The following is a 15,954-nucleotide window of genomic DNA, read 5'->3' as shown; positions in this document are numbered from 1 at the left end:
GTCAGTATGCATCATAGCAACTGGTCAAACAAAAACTTATCATATTAGGCATACACACACACACACACACACACACACACACACACACACACACACGGCCTTGTGCATGAAATTCGTGCATGGGGGGGTGTCCCTCAGCTCAGCCTGCACCCACTCCAATCTTGGACATCCCGTTCACAAGGCAGGTCTGCTGGTTCCCACCTGCTTACCTGCCTACCTGCCTGAATGCTCCTAACTGCTTCTGCCTGACAGCCTGATCACCCACTAACCACTCCCCTGCCAACTTGATCAATGCCTAACTGCCCTCCCCTACTGACCCGACTGCCCCTAAATGCCCTCCCATGCCAGCCTGGTCACCCCTAACTGTCCTTTCCTGCAGGCCTGGTTGCCCCCAACTGCCCTCCTTGCAGGCCTGGTACCTCCCAACTACCCTTTCCTGCAGGCCTGATCACCCACAACTGCCCTCCCCTGCAGGCCACCTTGTGTCCAGATGTGGGCGGCCATCGTGTGTTGGAGTGATGGTCAATTTGCATATTACCGCTTTGTCATCTAATCTAATAAAAGAGAAACATGCAAATTGACCGTAACTTCACTATGCCCCAAGCCACACCCACCAGCCGATCAGAGCGACTATATACAAATTAACCCAACCAAGATGGTGGCCAGCAGCCACGGAGCTGGAGCAAGCAGGAGGCTTGGTTGCCCCGGCAATGGAGGAAGCCAAGCTTCCTGCCTGCCCTGGCTGGCTGTGGCCTCTGCTCAAGAAAACAACGTTTCAATTCTAGAAGATAAATAAATCCCAGATATCTGCTTCCAGCCAGCCTCCACTGGGATGTTGGGTGGCTGGGGGCCATGGCCAGCCTGCAAACAGCCATCAGCCCCTCACCCAGGCTGGCCAGGCACCCCAGCTGGACTCCCACCCTGATCTGGGACACCCTTTAGGGCAAACCAGCCAGCCCCCACACATGCACCAGGCATATAATCAAAGGGTAATATGCAAATTGACCCCAACAGCAGAACGACTGGGAATGACTGGTCACTATGACACACACTGACCACCAGGGGGCAGACGCTCAATGCAGGAGCTGTCCCCTGGTGGTCAGTGCGCTCCCACAGGGGAAGCTCTGCTCAGCCATAAGCCAAGCTGACGGCTGCCGGCACAGCAGTGATGGCGGGAGCCTCTCCCGCCTCCTCAGCAGCGCTAAGGTATCTGACTGGAGCTTAGGCCTGGTCACCGCTGGCAAATGGACATCCCCTGAGGGGTCTCAGACTGCGAGAGGGCACAGGCCAGACTGAGGGACCCCCCGAGTGCACAAATTTTTGTGCACCGGGCCTCTAGTATAGGATATATTTTCATAAGACTATGCAACACTGAATGTCCATTTATTTTTAAAAACAAGTTGAAAAAGTTTTTGAATGTAAAAAACTGATATAAGGGATTTGAAATGCTAATTTTGACAATTGACTGTTTTAGTCATCATTAATTGTACTCTTAGATACCATCCTGGGATAAGTTTTAAGCATTAAGGAAAGACCTAAAATCTGGCGTACTATCAATTTCTTGAAATTGATATGTTTCAATGCACTTTTATGTTTAGGCTTTCCTTATGATTTTATTTGAACAAAGAATTCTTTGGCATGAAATTTTAAACAGCCCATTGTTTTTACAACAACTAAAAATAATTTTCTCCTACATTAAAAGTAAAAAAAGTCACAACTTATATATATAGACTTCCAGCTCTCTCACTGTTTTCCTGGTGGTATGCTACAAAGCAAAGCATTACTGTGACTGGGATTTGCTTATGAATTTGTGGGCAAGGTGATATAGTACAATATTTGACTGCAGCATTGTAGAGTCCTGTTCATAGTCCAATAAGAACAGACCAGCAATTTTTAACTGCTCCAAAGATCCACCCATGTACGATTTTGCCTGGATCAACACAGGCAGTATAGCTTAGTAAAATGTCTTCAGTATTCAGAAAAGACCTAGGTGTCAAATTATGACTGTACAACAAAAACTAGATTTAACCAAAGGCTTACATTTTCTTCTTTTAATTGCGGCAAATATTCGATTCTCATGATGTGAAAGTTAAATATAATACATACAAAGCTCTTAGCACAGAAACTGACTCATGTCTGGAATAAAAGTATGGGGGAAAAGACATGGAAAACATGTTTTCTCATATCTTTTAGATTTTGAAAATTCTACAAATATTAAGAGTCAATTCTTAGTATACCCTTCTTATCCTGCCCTCCATGTCACAAATCCCAAAACCAATAAAGAGAAGTATCAGTGCATAAAAGTAGCACAGATGCAATTTCCTTCTCCATCCTTTAATTAACTGAGAGATTCTAACCTGCATCTATTTGTACTTACCTGTCATTCACTCCACTTCATTCTCCCAGTGCTTTTTCTATAATATAGATTCTAAAACATTATTAAACTTGTTTTTCCAAAAGTTTCTTTTCTAAATTTCCCTCAAAGGCGACATACCTTTGGTTGCGATGAAACAGGAGGAGTACTAATCAAAGGTTTGATAGGGACTGTGTTAGTTTGAGGTGTGCTTATTCTTGGAGACACATAGGATCTTGGGGATGATGCATCAGACGTTAAGGACATTGGAGACTGATTAGATGGCTGGGCTGCAAAAGAATGAAGCAGTTAAGTTCAAATAAATAAAAAACATGTTTGGAGGAGAACTTTGCACCTCTCTACCAGCCCCTCCTACCTCCCCCAACTCCCCCCAGAAAACACTCATCTAAAAAAGTCAGAATGTGAGATACTCACTGGGCCACATTGACTAAATGAGCTGTGTGTTACAGATTAAGCACACACCCAGTGTTGCCCTCTCTATCTAAGGCTAGAGAAAGAAGGTAAGGCTGGACCTATTCTCACATGGAAGGCCTCCTCACCATTCTTATTTCTTCTTCTACATTTAGGCTCTATTCTTCCCTTAGTCCCCTGCCTCACGAGGCTAACTAGAGCAGGGGTCCTCAAACTTTTTAAACAGGGGGCAGTTCACTGTCCCTCAGACCGTTGGAGGGCCGGACTATAGTTTAAAAAAAAACTATGAACAAATTCCTATCACACTGCACATATCTTATTTTGAAGTAAAAAAACAAAACGGGAACAAATACAATATTTGTATTTGCATGTGGCCCGTGGGCCGTAGTTTGAGGACCCCTGAACTAGAGGGTTGTCAAAAGTCTTTCCACTATTATACTTCAATTTTAGACCAGTTATTCCTGCTCAATTTACTAGCTTTTTGAATTTGGGATGGGGGAGAAGTCAAAGTGACCCTTTTATTTCTCTTTTATTCCTGTATTTATCTCTTTCCATTAAAAAACTTCATGAAGGCCCTAGCCGGTTTGGCTCAGTGGATAGAGCATCGGCCTGAGGACCAAAAGGTCCCGGGTTCAAATCCAGTCTAGAGCACGTACTTCAGTTGCAGGCTTCTCCCTGGTCAGGGCGTGTGGAGGAGGCAACCAATCAATGTGTTCCTCACATTGATGTTTCTGTCTTTCCCTTTCTCTTCCACTCTCTCTAAAAATCAATGGAAAAATATCCTTGGGTAAGGATTAAAAAAAAAAAAAACTTCATGGGGAAGAGGGATAGCTACTTAAAGGCAGCACTTGAGCATTTCTGTATCCATAGCAGAAACCATCTAACAGGAACCTGAACTAAACTTCAACTCTTAAGATACACTCAACATTTCACAAAAATTGAGGGCATATCATAATTTACTTTCAGCTTTGGAATAAAAATATCTCATCAGAAACATAAATTCAGCATGAAATATATACTATTTCATAGATTTGATAGCAATTATTATAAGATGTTAAATCTTGCTTCATCTAAAAGAAAGAGTAAATAAAAATACTACTCTACAGTACAGTGATGGGAAAAAAATCAAGTATAAAGTAAAACCATTTATTGTAGCAAATCAGCTCAGACTAAAACATTAACACGCTAATAATCCCAAGTGAAGATACAATGCTAAAGATATCTAAGAATATGAATACCTTGTGTAGAGAGCTGAGCAGCTTGAGAAATCAGAGAAGTTATATTGAAAGCTGATGGTCCAGCAGTAAGAAACTTATGAATTATAGACTGCAACGATGCTTGTGTCACAGCTGCTGTAAGAACTAAAAACATATTGTGTCGTAAATTCAAATAAAACAGAGGCAAAGGCAGCAATAGTAACAACTTGAAAATTAAAGAACCCAGAAAAAACTGAAATGTTTCAAATTAGAACTCTCAAAATAAAAGCCTATTATATAGGAGATATGAAATGATCTGAGGCAGAGGACAAGAAATTTAATCAGTCTATAATAAAGGAAGAGTAGTTTCCTTCACATTAAAATTCAGATATTCAGTTCAAGAAAATTCTTCTATGACACTTTTTAAAAAACAGTAAAATGAGTATTCACTGGAATCACACTACAACAGTATCCACATATAGGTAAAGTATGAGTATGTTACTTAGAATTAACTGGATAAATGTTAACTATTTACTAAAATTGCTTTTTCATACAAACTTGACCACTAAAACCCTACATCAATACCTACTCCAACAATCTTTTAGAAGTGAATATTAAAAGGACTAGAGGCCTGGTGCACGAAATTCGTGCATGGGTAAGGTCCCTAAGCCTGACCAGTGATCAAGGCCGATCTGTGGGGCAACCAGTGGGGTGATCAGGGGGCCCTAAAAATCAATGGAAAAATATCCTTTGGTGAGGATTAAAAACAAAACAAAACACCTGGGCACTTAGGAAAGCCACGTTTTCCCAAGTATAAGAGCTTTCATTATCGACATTCTCAATGCCATAATTTCTTCAAACTGTTTAAAAAGCCCCACTTTGCCTACTAAAAATGTCACCTATCAAACAAGAGAATGGCATGGTTACCTTAAGAGAATAAAATGAAAATACAGAAAAGTTGAGGGCAATAAGAACATTAATCAACAACTATCCTGAGATAGCTCCATTTTTAAGATACAGAAAAAATTTAACCATTTAACATTACTGTAAAATATTTTATGTCAAAATGTACAGAAATATAAAATTCTGCAATGCTCTTAAGTACTTAATGTTTGAATCTGAATTGGTTTACAAATTAAAAGTACATATACTTTTATTCAGACTTCTTTGAGATCACTGCCTAAAAACTTTAGCATACTGAAAAGCAAAGTTGGAATTAATAAAATGAACTAGGAAAAAGAGCAAAATGTTATTCATTACCTCCCTTTACAAAATTTGTTCAAGTACTGTAAGGATTCTTACCTTTTAAGTAATTAGCATATTAAACATTCCAAGTAATTATTTACCCAATAGAGGCCCAGTACATGAAATTCATGCACTTGGGGGGTGGGGTGGGAGTGGGGGTGGGGGGCTCTCAGCCTAGCCTGCACCCTCTCGCAGTCCAGGAGCCCTCGGGGGATGTCCAAATGATGGTTTAGGCCCGCTCCCAGCGGGAAGCAGGCCTAAGCCAACAGTCGGACATCCTAAATGCTGCCGCAGAGGCGGGAGAGGCTCCCACCACTGCAGCTGTGCTCTCCAGCAGTGAGCCCGGCTTCTGGCTGAGCAGCTCCCGCTGTGGGAGAGCACTCATCACCAGGGGGCAGCTCCTGCATTGAGAGCCTGCCTCCTGGTGGTCAGTGCGTGTCATAGCAACTGGTTGTTCTGCTGTTCGGTCGATTTGCATATTAGCCTTTTATTATATAGAATATAGAGGTGGTTTGTGTTTTTTTTTTAAATAAACTAAGTAATTAAGTATCCTATATAATAAAAGCCTGATATGCTAAGTGTCTGGTCGTCTGTTCAACCAATCAAATGTAATTGCTAATGATTTGCTAAGGCTGCTCAACCACTCGCTATGATGTACACTGACCACCAAGGGGCAGACAGTTGACCGGCTGATTGGGACTGAGTGAGAAGGGCCAGACATGCCCTGGAACCCTCCCGTGGTCCCTCCTCACCTGGCTAACCTCCCACATCCCTCCCTGGCCCTCATCGTGCACCAGTGGGGTCCCTCTGCCTGGCCAGTGCCCTCTCACAATCCGGGACCCCTCAAGGGATGACAGAGAGCCGGTTTTGGCCCCATCCCGCAGGCCAGGCTGAGTGAACCACTGGTGCACAAATTCGTGCACCAGGCCTCTAGTTTTAATATAATTTTAGCATGTGCTCTTTAGTTTGTTTTTTTCTTAAAAAAAAAAAAAAAATTGCCATATACGTTAAGAAGACAGAACAACTTATGTCTGGGAACTACTAGGTATATGGTAGGTAAATATTGAAAAATACACAGAAAATCCAATAGCTAACTCAATTACAATACCAAAAGCATTAAACTATGGCAGATAAAAATTTCAAATAACAAAGTGCAAATGTGAATTCAAAATGAAATAAAGACCATTCCTAAAATGGGAATTTTACTAATGATATAATTTTACACAATGCAAGTACATTTTTAAAAATCATTAGCATGAAAATTTACCTTCATTTATTTTCGATATGTCCACATTAGAATTATTAAGTTGCAGTGTAGCTTGCAAAGCAGGAAGCAACTGTCTAAGAAGATTTGGATCCTGAAGTAATGGAGGTATTGGTGACTGTGGAACAGGAGAAACAGGGATTGCTGAAGCAGATGTTGGAGGTGCAGATGTGGGATTCAGTCCAGAAGATGATGTGGAAGGAGTTGTGCAAGAATGTGATACAGATTTGTCTCCTGATGTAGATTCTAAATAAACAGGAGATAATAAGGCTGAAAGAATTACTTGAATAGAGGAAACTGGAACCGATATCAAATAACTTCCATGTGCCAGGCATCCAACCCAAGTAATGTCATTTAATCTTTACAAGTTAGCACATAGAAAAGGCTCAGTAAACATGATTGACTAGAATAATGAGGTAGGCATTTTTATGTCCTGGTTTCATTGGTGAAAAAACTGAAAGATTATATAACTTGCTTGAAGTCACAAAACCTGGTAAAGTAATGATTCAAGCATACCCATGTCTGAGTCTAAAAGTACCACATTGTTTATTAGTAATGCTGTCCCAAACACTTTTGTGTATTAACTACACATTCATGGAAGCTTCCATTAGGATAAAAGGACAATACAATTCTCCAGGACTTAATGTTATATGTCTGATAAAATAATTAAAGGTGAAAATATCTATGACCAAAATAACAACCTACCTAAATATAACAATGGTCTTAATACAAATCAGGACAGGTACCATGGTGAGCAACCCCAGAATGGGCTAAGGTTATGATAAAGAACAAAACTTGTGGCCCGTCTTGCCAGATATAAAAACTTACATTTAAAACAAAACCAAATTAAGGTTAATTTAAACTTCTGCATGTATATTTAAATATTTAAAACTAGTAGAGAAAATACAGGGAAATATAGCTGACAACAGGATGCAGAAATTTACAAAAAGCAAAAAAAATTACATCAAAAGTATTAGTAACCAAAATATTTTAAGGGACTACTATAGATCAAAAAGGACAAAGTACACAATATAAAATCAAACAAAAGACACGAAATAACATTTCACAGAAGAAACTTGAATAACTTTATTAAAAAAACTGCAAAAGATGCTGAACTTCATTGATAATCAGGAAAATGAAAATTAAAAGCAACAGGGTATCCTTTTACGTTCATCACATTGACAAAAATTTAAAAGCCTGACAAATGGTGGCAAAGAGTAACAGGAACACTTCACATTTCTGGTGGAAACTAAACTGACATAACCACATTGGAAAATAACAATTAGGCATTATCTAGATTAGAAAAACCAGAGGTGTACACACACTTTGTGACCCATCAATCCCTCATAGGTATATACCTTAGTTTATAAACTATGTAAACCAGGAAAAACATTCAACAATTTTTTAAAAATATATTTTTATTTATTTCAGAGAGTAAGGGAGAGGGAGAGAGAGATAGAAACATCATTGATGATAGAGAATCATTGATAAGCTGCATACCAGGGAGCCTGCAACCCAGGCATGTATCTTGATTGAGAATCGAACTATGACCTCCTGGTTCATAGGTCAACCACTGAGCCATACCGGCTGGGCACATTCAACAATTTTTATCACAGTGTTATGTTTTATTTTATTTTTTAAAACATATTTTTATTGATTTCAGAGAGGAAGGGAGAGGAAGAGATACATGTGCCTTTGACTGGAATCGAACCTGGGACCCTTTAGTCGCAGACCGATGCTCTATCCACTGAGCCAAACCAGCTAGGTCTGTTTGTTTTTAATATAAAACTAGAAACAAACAGATGTCCACCAACAGGAAAATGAACACAAACTGGTATTTTCATGGAATTTTACTAATACTGTGACTTTCATGGACGAAAAAGAGCATTAAAACAGAGAACTTATTAAGGGTAACATTAAGACTGGACTGTTCAAGATGTTCATACATTGTCTCTTACAATATTGGTCTAAAGCATAAATATGAAAATTTACACTCTTTTTCACTGCCATCATTGGTCACACACTCTCAGGGAAGGGCCTGTCCCAGTCTGTTCTGCCCTACCACCACAGCATTCCCACCTGGCTGAAATTAATGCCTGACAACATGCAGGAGCAGATCTACAAACTGGCCATGAAAGGCCTGACTCCCTCAGAAATCAGTGTGATCCTGAGAAACTCACAAGGCATTGAACAGGTACGTTTTGTGACAGGCAATGAGATCTTGGAAATTCTTTAAGTCCAAAGGACTTGCTCCTGGTCTTCCTGAGGATCTCTACCATTTAATTAACACATTGCGTACCGCATAGAAATCTCTAAGACATACGCCAGGGACCGCACGTTTTTGGGCAAACTGCACGTTATTTAAATCATCATAATGCACTTTAGGTGTTGTTTTTCAATAATTATAACATTTTTATTTACAAAAACAATTAAAGAATTAAAGTTCCTAGTACTTTTTTAAGGTATGGTACTGCGTAAAACATTTTCCTCTATGAAGAGGGACCAAACAAAATTTACGTAAGTATCTATATTCGCTCCTTTTTCCATGGGCGTGAAAAACGAGAACACTCATGAGTGGTCCTTAACAGATGGCGCGCGAAACACGAGAAAACTCCTGAGCGGTACGAAATGTGTTAAGAAAGCTGTTGCTGTTGGAAAACATCTTGAGAGGAATAGAAAGGATAAGGATGCTAAATTCCATCTGATTCTGATTGAGAGCAGTAGTCACCATTTGGCTCAATATTATAAGGCCAAATGAGCCCTCCGCCCAATTGGAAATATGAGTCATCCACAACCGCTACTCTGATTGCATAAAATGTCTATGTACTCAAACAATAGTATCACTCTTTTTTTAAAAAAAATTTATTTTTATTGATTTCAGAGAGGAAGGGGGGAGAGACAGAAACATCAATGCTTCTTGGACACCCCACACTGGGATCGAGCCCACAACCTAGGCATGTGCCCTGACCAGGAAGTAAATCATGACCTCCTGGTTCATACATCGACACTGAACCACTGAGGCATGACAGCCGGGCAATAAAATCACTCTTTATTTAGGAAACAGAAATTGCTAAAGCATCTTTAATTTCCCATACATACACGTTTTTTGAAGATTTAAGCTTATATATATACTAGAGGCCCGGTGCACAAAAATTTGTGCACTGGGGGGGGGGGGGGGGGGGTCCCCTCAGCCTGGCCTGTGCCCTCTCGCAGTCTGGGACCCCTCGGGAGATAACAACCTGCTGGCTTAGGCCTGATCCCGGGTGGCAGAGGGCAGGCCCAATCCCTAGTTACAGTCCCTGGTCGGGCTCAGAGCAGGGCTGATTGGGGAGTTGGGGCGCCGCCCCCTGTCATGCACAGAGCAGGGCGGATCAGGGGGTTGGGGCACCGCCCTCTATCACCCACAGAGCAGGGCTGATCAAGGAGTTGGGGCGCCGCCACTGTCACACTCGGGGCAGGGCCGATGGGGAGGTTATGGCTCTACCCCGTCACACACAGAGCAGGGCCCGTTGGGGGGGGGGGGGGGGGCCCACACCGTCACACAGAGCAGGGCCGACCAGGAGGTTGGGGCGCGGCACCCTGTCACACACAGAGCCGCAGGGTGATCAAGGGGTTGGGGAGCTCCCCCCTATCAGGCACAGAGCAGGGCTGATCAGGGGGTTGGGGCACCTTCCCCTGTCACGAACAGAGCAGGGTGGATAGGGAGGCTGTGGCCCCACCCCCTGTCACACACAGAGCCGCAGGGCGATCAGGGGGTTTGGGCTCTGCTGATCCTGGTGCTGGGAGGCATATTACCCTTTTACTATATAGGATAGAGGCCTGGTGCACGGGTGGGGGCCAGCTGGTTTGCCCTGAAAGGTGTCCTGGATCAGGGTGGGGGTCCCCACTGGGGTGCCTGGCCAGTCTGGGTGAGGGGCTGAGGGCTGTTTTCAGGCTGGCGGGTGACTGAAGCTCCCAATCTCTCCTTTTCTTCTTCTTTTTTTTATTCTGGGCCAGCTTTAGCTCTGAAGCTTGGCTCCAGCTATGAGGCCTCGACTGCTGAAAGCACGTATCTGGTTTGTTTGGGGTCTATAATCAAAACACTGCTTCAACTCCAGCTCTGAGATCCCGGCTGGCTGAAAGCAGGTTTCTGGGGTCTTGTTTAGCTTCTATATTTGTAACAATGTTTCAAACTGCAAGCTCAGAGGCCTGCAGCAACAGGCAGGGAACGTTGGCTTCCTCCGCCACTGAAGAAAGCAAGCCTCCTGTTAGCTTCAAGCTGCCTGGCTGCCAGCCGCCATCTTGGCTGGCAGTTAATTTGCATATCGCCCTGATTAGCCAATGGGAAGGGTAGCGGAGGTATGGCTAATTACCATGTTTCTCTTTTATTAGATAGGATCGATATATATATATATATATATATATATATATATATATATATATATATCATATTACTGATTTAAGACTGTTACTATGATATATAGATTTCAGGCACACTGTATTTGAAAGTTTACACTGCTACCAATAACTAAATCTTCATTTCGAATTCTAGGAACTGAACATTTATTTCTTTTCATAGCTCCAAAAAATGGGATATTTCTTACTAACAAGCTTATTGAAAACTAGAGGCCTGGTGCACGAAATTTGTACACTTGGGGGTTGGGGGATTGCCCAGCCCTGCGATCTCCCCAAAGAGGTAGGCCCTGCCCACCCATCCTGGGCTCCTCGATGGATTACACCAAAGAGGTAGTCTGGAGCCGGGGGTCCTGCCTCTGCTGCGTGGAGCTGCCATGAATCGCCTCCACACTGCGGACGCAGCATCAAGTCCCTGCCCACCCACGTGTGCCTCACTGTGCATGCAGCCCTGCCCACCCGTACACACCAGCTGTGCACGCAGCCTCCTGGTGATGGATTATCACGGCATGAGGGCGTGACGACCACATAGACTTTTATTAGTATAGATGGACTCCTCTACCAGCCTTTTTATGAGGCTACTGTAATGGTCAAGAGAACTAGGAGCAATAGCTCTCTAAAATATAAACCTCAATGTTTTGATCAATTATGATCAAGTTTAAAAGTATAAGACATTTTAATTTTTGAAGAGAAACATTTTAAAGGAGGATGTATAAGTCTAGCAGATAGCCTATGACGTTAAGCTTTACTGTTTTGGCTTCAAACAGGGGTAGGCAAAAGTAGGTTTACAGTTGCGAGTACATAAAGAGTTTATTCTTGTATCATTATTTATTACTAGAGGCCTGGTGCACGGACTTGTGCACACTGAAAGTAAATTAATTAGAAGGTGGCTGGCAGGGCGGGACTGGGTGAGACGGGATGGACACGCCCTGGAGCCAACCTCCCACAGTCACTCCCTGGCCAGCTTCACTTGGGGTGGTGCCAGGGCTCAAAGGGCATCTGTGGAGTGAGTTGGGTCCCTCGGCCTGGCCTATGGGGATTGGGCCAAAACCGGCTGTCCGACATCCCCCGAGGGGTTCCGGAGTGCGAGAGGGTAACTCTGCAAAGTTGCTGTTGCTCGGCAGCTCCTGCATTGAGCATCTGCCCCCGGTGGACAGTGCGCATCATAGCTACCAGCTGGTCACTTAGGCTTTTAAATATATAAATTGTATTCTTTTCCATATGAACAACCATAAACCTACTTTTGCCCATGCCTGTAGACAAGCATAAAGAAATCTGATTTTCTTTTTGAAAACCAGCTATCAGTTATTACATTTTATGGGGCAATTATAGACCATAGTAGCAGTTTTCTCCAAATCATCTTAAAGTTCAATTTAGTAAATATACAGCTTAGAGGAATCTTGATTAATGTTTGGAACAAAACAAGCTCTATATTTTTACTTCCTGCATGAACTTCCTTTACTTCCTGCACGAATCAATATCCACATCCTTCTGAAATGATCTTTACTCTTCTTATTATTTCTACTGTGATTTTCTTTTGCTTTCAGTGACAGGAGTGGGAGAAGGTGTGAGTTGTTTTCAAATTTACTTTGGTGCTACTAAATCTATCCACAGATTTGAAAAACTAACAAAAGGCTGGAAAATTCTTCAGTGTTGTTCTTCAATCCAAAATAGTAGAAAATTAATACATATCACACATAAAAAAATTAAGTAACAAAAAATAAACATCCTTAATTTCTAATTTTTTTTTTACCCTGAGGATAATACCTTTTACAGTTTTATGAGAAACCAGTTACAGGACCCTTGAGCAAATGACATGTCTAAAGGCAAGAATATCTTTATTAAAAAGTTTTAATGAATAATCATCCCTCCCATTAAATGAAAACTATGGAACCAGCAAGTAACTATGTGAATATCAGACAGCATCTTCTAAGAGCCATCTTCTAAGACCTACTACATAGGTCTGCTTCTGTGGCCACTCCATTTACCTTTCAAACTTATCTATGCTAATAAATCATAAGAAACGTGTTAATGAAGGTCATTAAACTCTTCTAATTCTGGCACTTATGTGACCAAAGCAAAGAACAAGGACACTTGTTTCCTGCCTATTTTGTCATTTCACAAATCTCGAAGGGAGGGTGGAGTTAGGGCCAGTTTATAGAATGGACAAGGGGTACCAACTGACAAAAATCAGTTTTAGATATTGCAGCACATCAGTTTGTTACTTTATTGTATGGTTGTCCAATATTAATCTTGCCAACAGATTTTCAAATGTTACCCTAACAGTAAATATCTGAAAGGTGGTATCTGACCTCCCTCTTGTTTCACCCTACCCAACACAAGAATTATTCTCTACAAAATCGTAGTTTCACAGCTTTTCCACACTTGTTCCTTCAAGCGAAGATAGATTTTGATTTATCTTTTTCTCAAGAGACACACTGGCATTAAAGGAATCTAAGTCTGCCCTAACCGGTTTGGCTCAGTGGATAGAGCGTTGGCCTGCGAACTGAAGGGTCCCAGATTCGATTCCGGTAAAGGGCATGTACCTTGGTTGCGGGCACATCCCCAGTAGGAGGTGTGCAGGAAGCAGCTGATCGATATTTCTCTCTCATCGATGTTTCTAACTCTCTATCCCTCTCCCTTCCTCTCTGTAAAAAATCAATAAAATATATATTTTTTAAAAAGGGATCTAAGTCTACCGTTTCATTTAATTAGATGCACAACACATATAACACTCTTCTTTCAAATACATTTTTTAAATCATGATCAATGCCCAGGTGTTTCCCCCAATCCTCAACACACTCATTACCATTCTTACAGTTATTTCTCCCTCTACAACAAATATTTACTGTCTACATTTGTCAAACATTATGGATAGATTAGTGGTTAAGAAAGATCCTGCTCTTGTATTATTTTATACAGCTTAGCTACCCTATTAGCACTTAAGATCAAGAGACCACTTTTATTTGAACCATCAACCTCTTCATATAAATTGTTAAAGGAAAATCCAAACAAGGAAATCACTACATTGATAAGAAGAGTCAACAGGAAGCTTAATTTAAATAACAGTGTCTCCACTGAGGGAAAAAAATATTTCAAATTAATGGGTGCTTCACAAATTTAGACCAAGTGAAAAGCAATCTAAAAATATCCAATTTCTTATTTAAGGAAACAATATTGTTTTCAGTTCACATGACAGGAGAAGTGCTTGGAAAGACTATACAATTTTCCCTATATAAATAGGCAATTCCAAGGTAATTGAGTTTCTTCCTGTAAGTTCAATAAAATTATCAAATTACAGAAATCTAAGTTAATATATACTTTATGGGTCTTTCATTATGGTTTTATGAGAAAAACATGAATTTTGGAGAAGCTGTCACTAACACCTGGTGGCAATGTTCAGGCTCTTCATATCTAATAAGAGAAAATATCTTTTCCCTCAAGATGTTGTTTTAAGGAATAAATTAAAATGTATATAAAAGACCTAGCACCAAATGTGGTGGTACATTGTTAATTTTTAATTGTTAAGTTTGTCAGAAATGGTGCTTGAAGCATGGATAGTGAGCAAAGTACAAATGTAGTAAAATATAACGTCTAACCCTAAAAAGGATACAGTCTAATTGAAGGAACTAAAATTATGTGATAAATGCTATAATAAACAAAAGTACAAAGTGTTTGCAAAACACAGATTAGGAGAGGTTAACTAATGCTGAGAACCAAAGGACATTAGAGCTAGCTCTTAAAACAAAAGGTACTGAGTTCAACAGAATGGGAATAAAAGAAATATGCCTTTCTTTTCAGCAAAGGCTCAAAACATGAAAGAACATAACATGCCCTAAGAAATGTACAAATTTGCAACAAATGAAATATAGGAAATGTAAGAGTGGACTGTTGGAGGTCAAGCTAGTAAGACAGACTGCAACCAGATTGTCAAGTACTTATTTTAACCTTACTATTAAGTATGAACTTTATCCTTTGGATAATGGGAAACCATTAGAAAATTTAAAACAAGGAAGTGATACAATCCAAACTAAATTTTATAATGATGCCACCATAAGTGGACAAACTGGGTAAAAGCAAGCAGAGCAGTAATCAGGTTAGTTCAGGAGAGATGACTGGAGTTTCAATAATGGCAGTTGCATAAACAAGAAGAAGAATATATGCACATAAGATATAGGAGGAAGAATCCAAGATTTGTTGATGGATGGGTAGGAGGAGCTGGGTTAGAAATGTTGAAGAACAAGGAATAGTTGGGGGGAGGTGTTGTCACTTACTGAGAACCTAAGAATAAATTGTGGGAAAAGAGAGGAATTTGGGACACACACTGTATTCTGAGATGTAACAAATAACAAGTGCGTAGAGAAGGAAAGCATTATGAGTTAAGAATGCCTAGCAAAAGAGAATATGTTGAGCACACACACACACACACACACACACACACACACACACACACACACACACTGAATGCTATTGTTATTTAAGAGGCAGAAGATTACAGAAAAAGGAAATTTAAGAGTAGCAGTATACCAGAAGACAGGGAAGAAAGGAATTCCAAAAGGGAAGTAAAAGTTAAAAAGTGTTAAAATGAACAAGAGGTAGCCCTGGCTGGTGCGGCTCAGGCAGTTAGAGCTTCATCCAAAGCACCGAAGGGTTGTGGGTTTGATTTCCAGTCAGGGCACATACCCAGGTTGCAGGTTCGATCCCCAGTCAGGGCAGGTCGGAGGCAACCGATCGATGTGTCTTTTTCATCGATGTTTCTCTCCCTCTCCCTTCCACTCTCTAAAATCAAAAATATGTCCTTCGGTGAAGATTAAATTAAACAAACAAACAAACAAACTGTATGGAAGGTAATATGAGATAGACTTTTTAAGTACTGAAAAAACCATAACATCCATTAGAAAGTGCATTCAGTTTTCATCTTTCAAGAATTCTCTCTGTATATTTAATTCTGCATCAGATTAAATATGACTTGCACACCTACCCTTGGCCCTCAAGTTGGGCTCTAAAAGGGGAAAAGATTATGCATGGGGTAGGAGTCAGGGAGAGACCAGCTCAGATGTGGCCTAAGGTCC

The 15,954-nt window shown here is 40.9% G+C and overlaps 1 protein-coding gene across 7 annotated transcripts in view; it reads right to left on the bottom strand.

Annotated features, from left to right (window-relative positions):
• Positions 1–15,954, bottom strand: part of WAC (WW domain containing adaptor with coiled-coil) — a 93,638-nt gene that overhangs the window by 12,294 nt on the left and 65,390 nt on the right. For all 7 annotated transcript variants that reach the window (XM_070428594.1, XM_070428593.1, XM_070428585.1 and 4 more), the window contains 3 exons: positions 6,494–6,736; positions 4,024–4,146; positions 2,495–2,643 (listed from right to left, as the gene is read on the bottom strand). In XM_070428594.1, the coding sequence (XP_070284695.1) occupies positions 2,495–2,643; positions 4,024–4,146; positions 6,494–6,736 (515 nt within the window). The remainder of the gene's footprint in view (positions 1–2,494; positions 2,644–4,023; positions 4,147–6,493; positions 6,737–15,954) is intronic.

The sequence above is a fragment of the Myotis yumanensis genome, unplaced genomic scaffold, assembly GCF_028538775.1.
Source record: "Myotis yumanensis isolate MYYU_CA2020_CCGP unplaced genomic scaffold, mMyoYum1.0.hap1 SCAF_1, whole genome shotgun sequence".
NCBI lineage: Eukaryota > Metazoa > Chordata > Mammalia > Chiroptera > Vespertilionidae > Myotis > Myotis yumanensis.
Note: the sequence above shows the minus strand (reverse complement) of the source record. Positions and strands in the feature narration are given on the sequence as shown.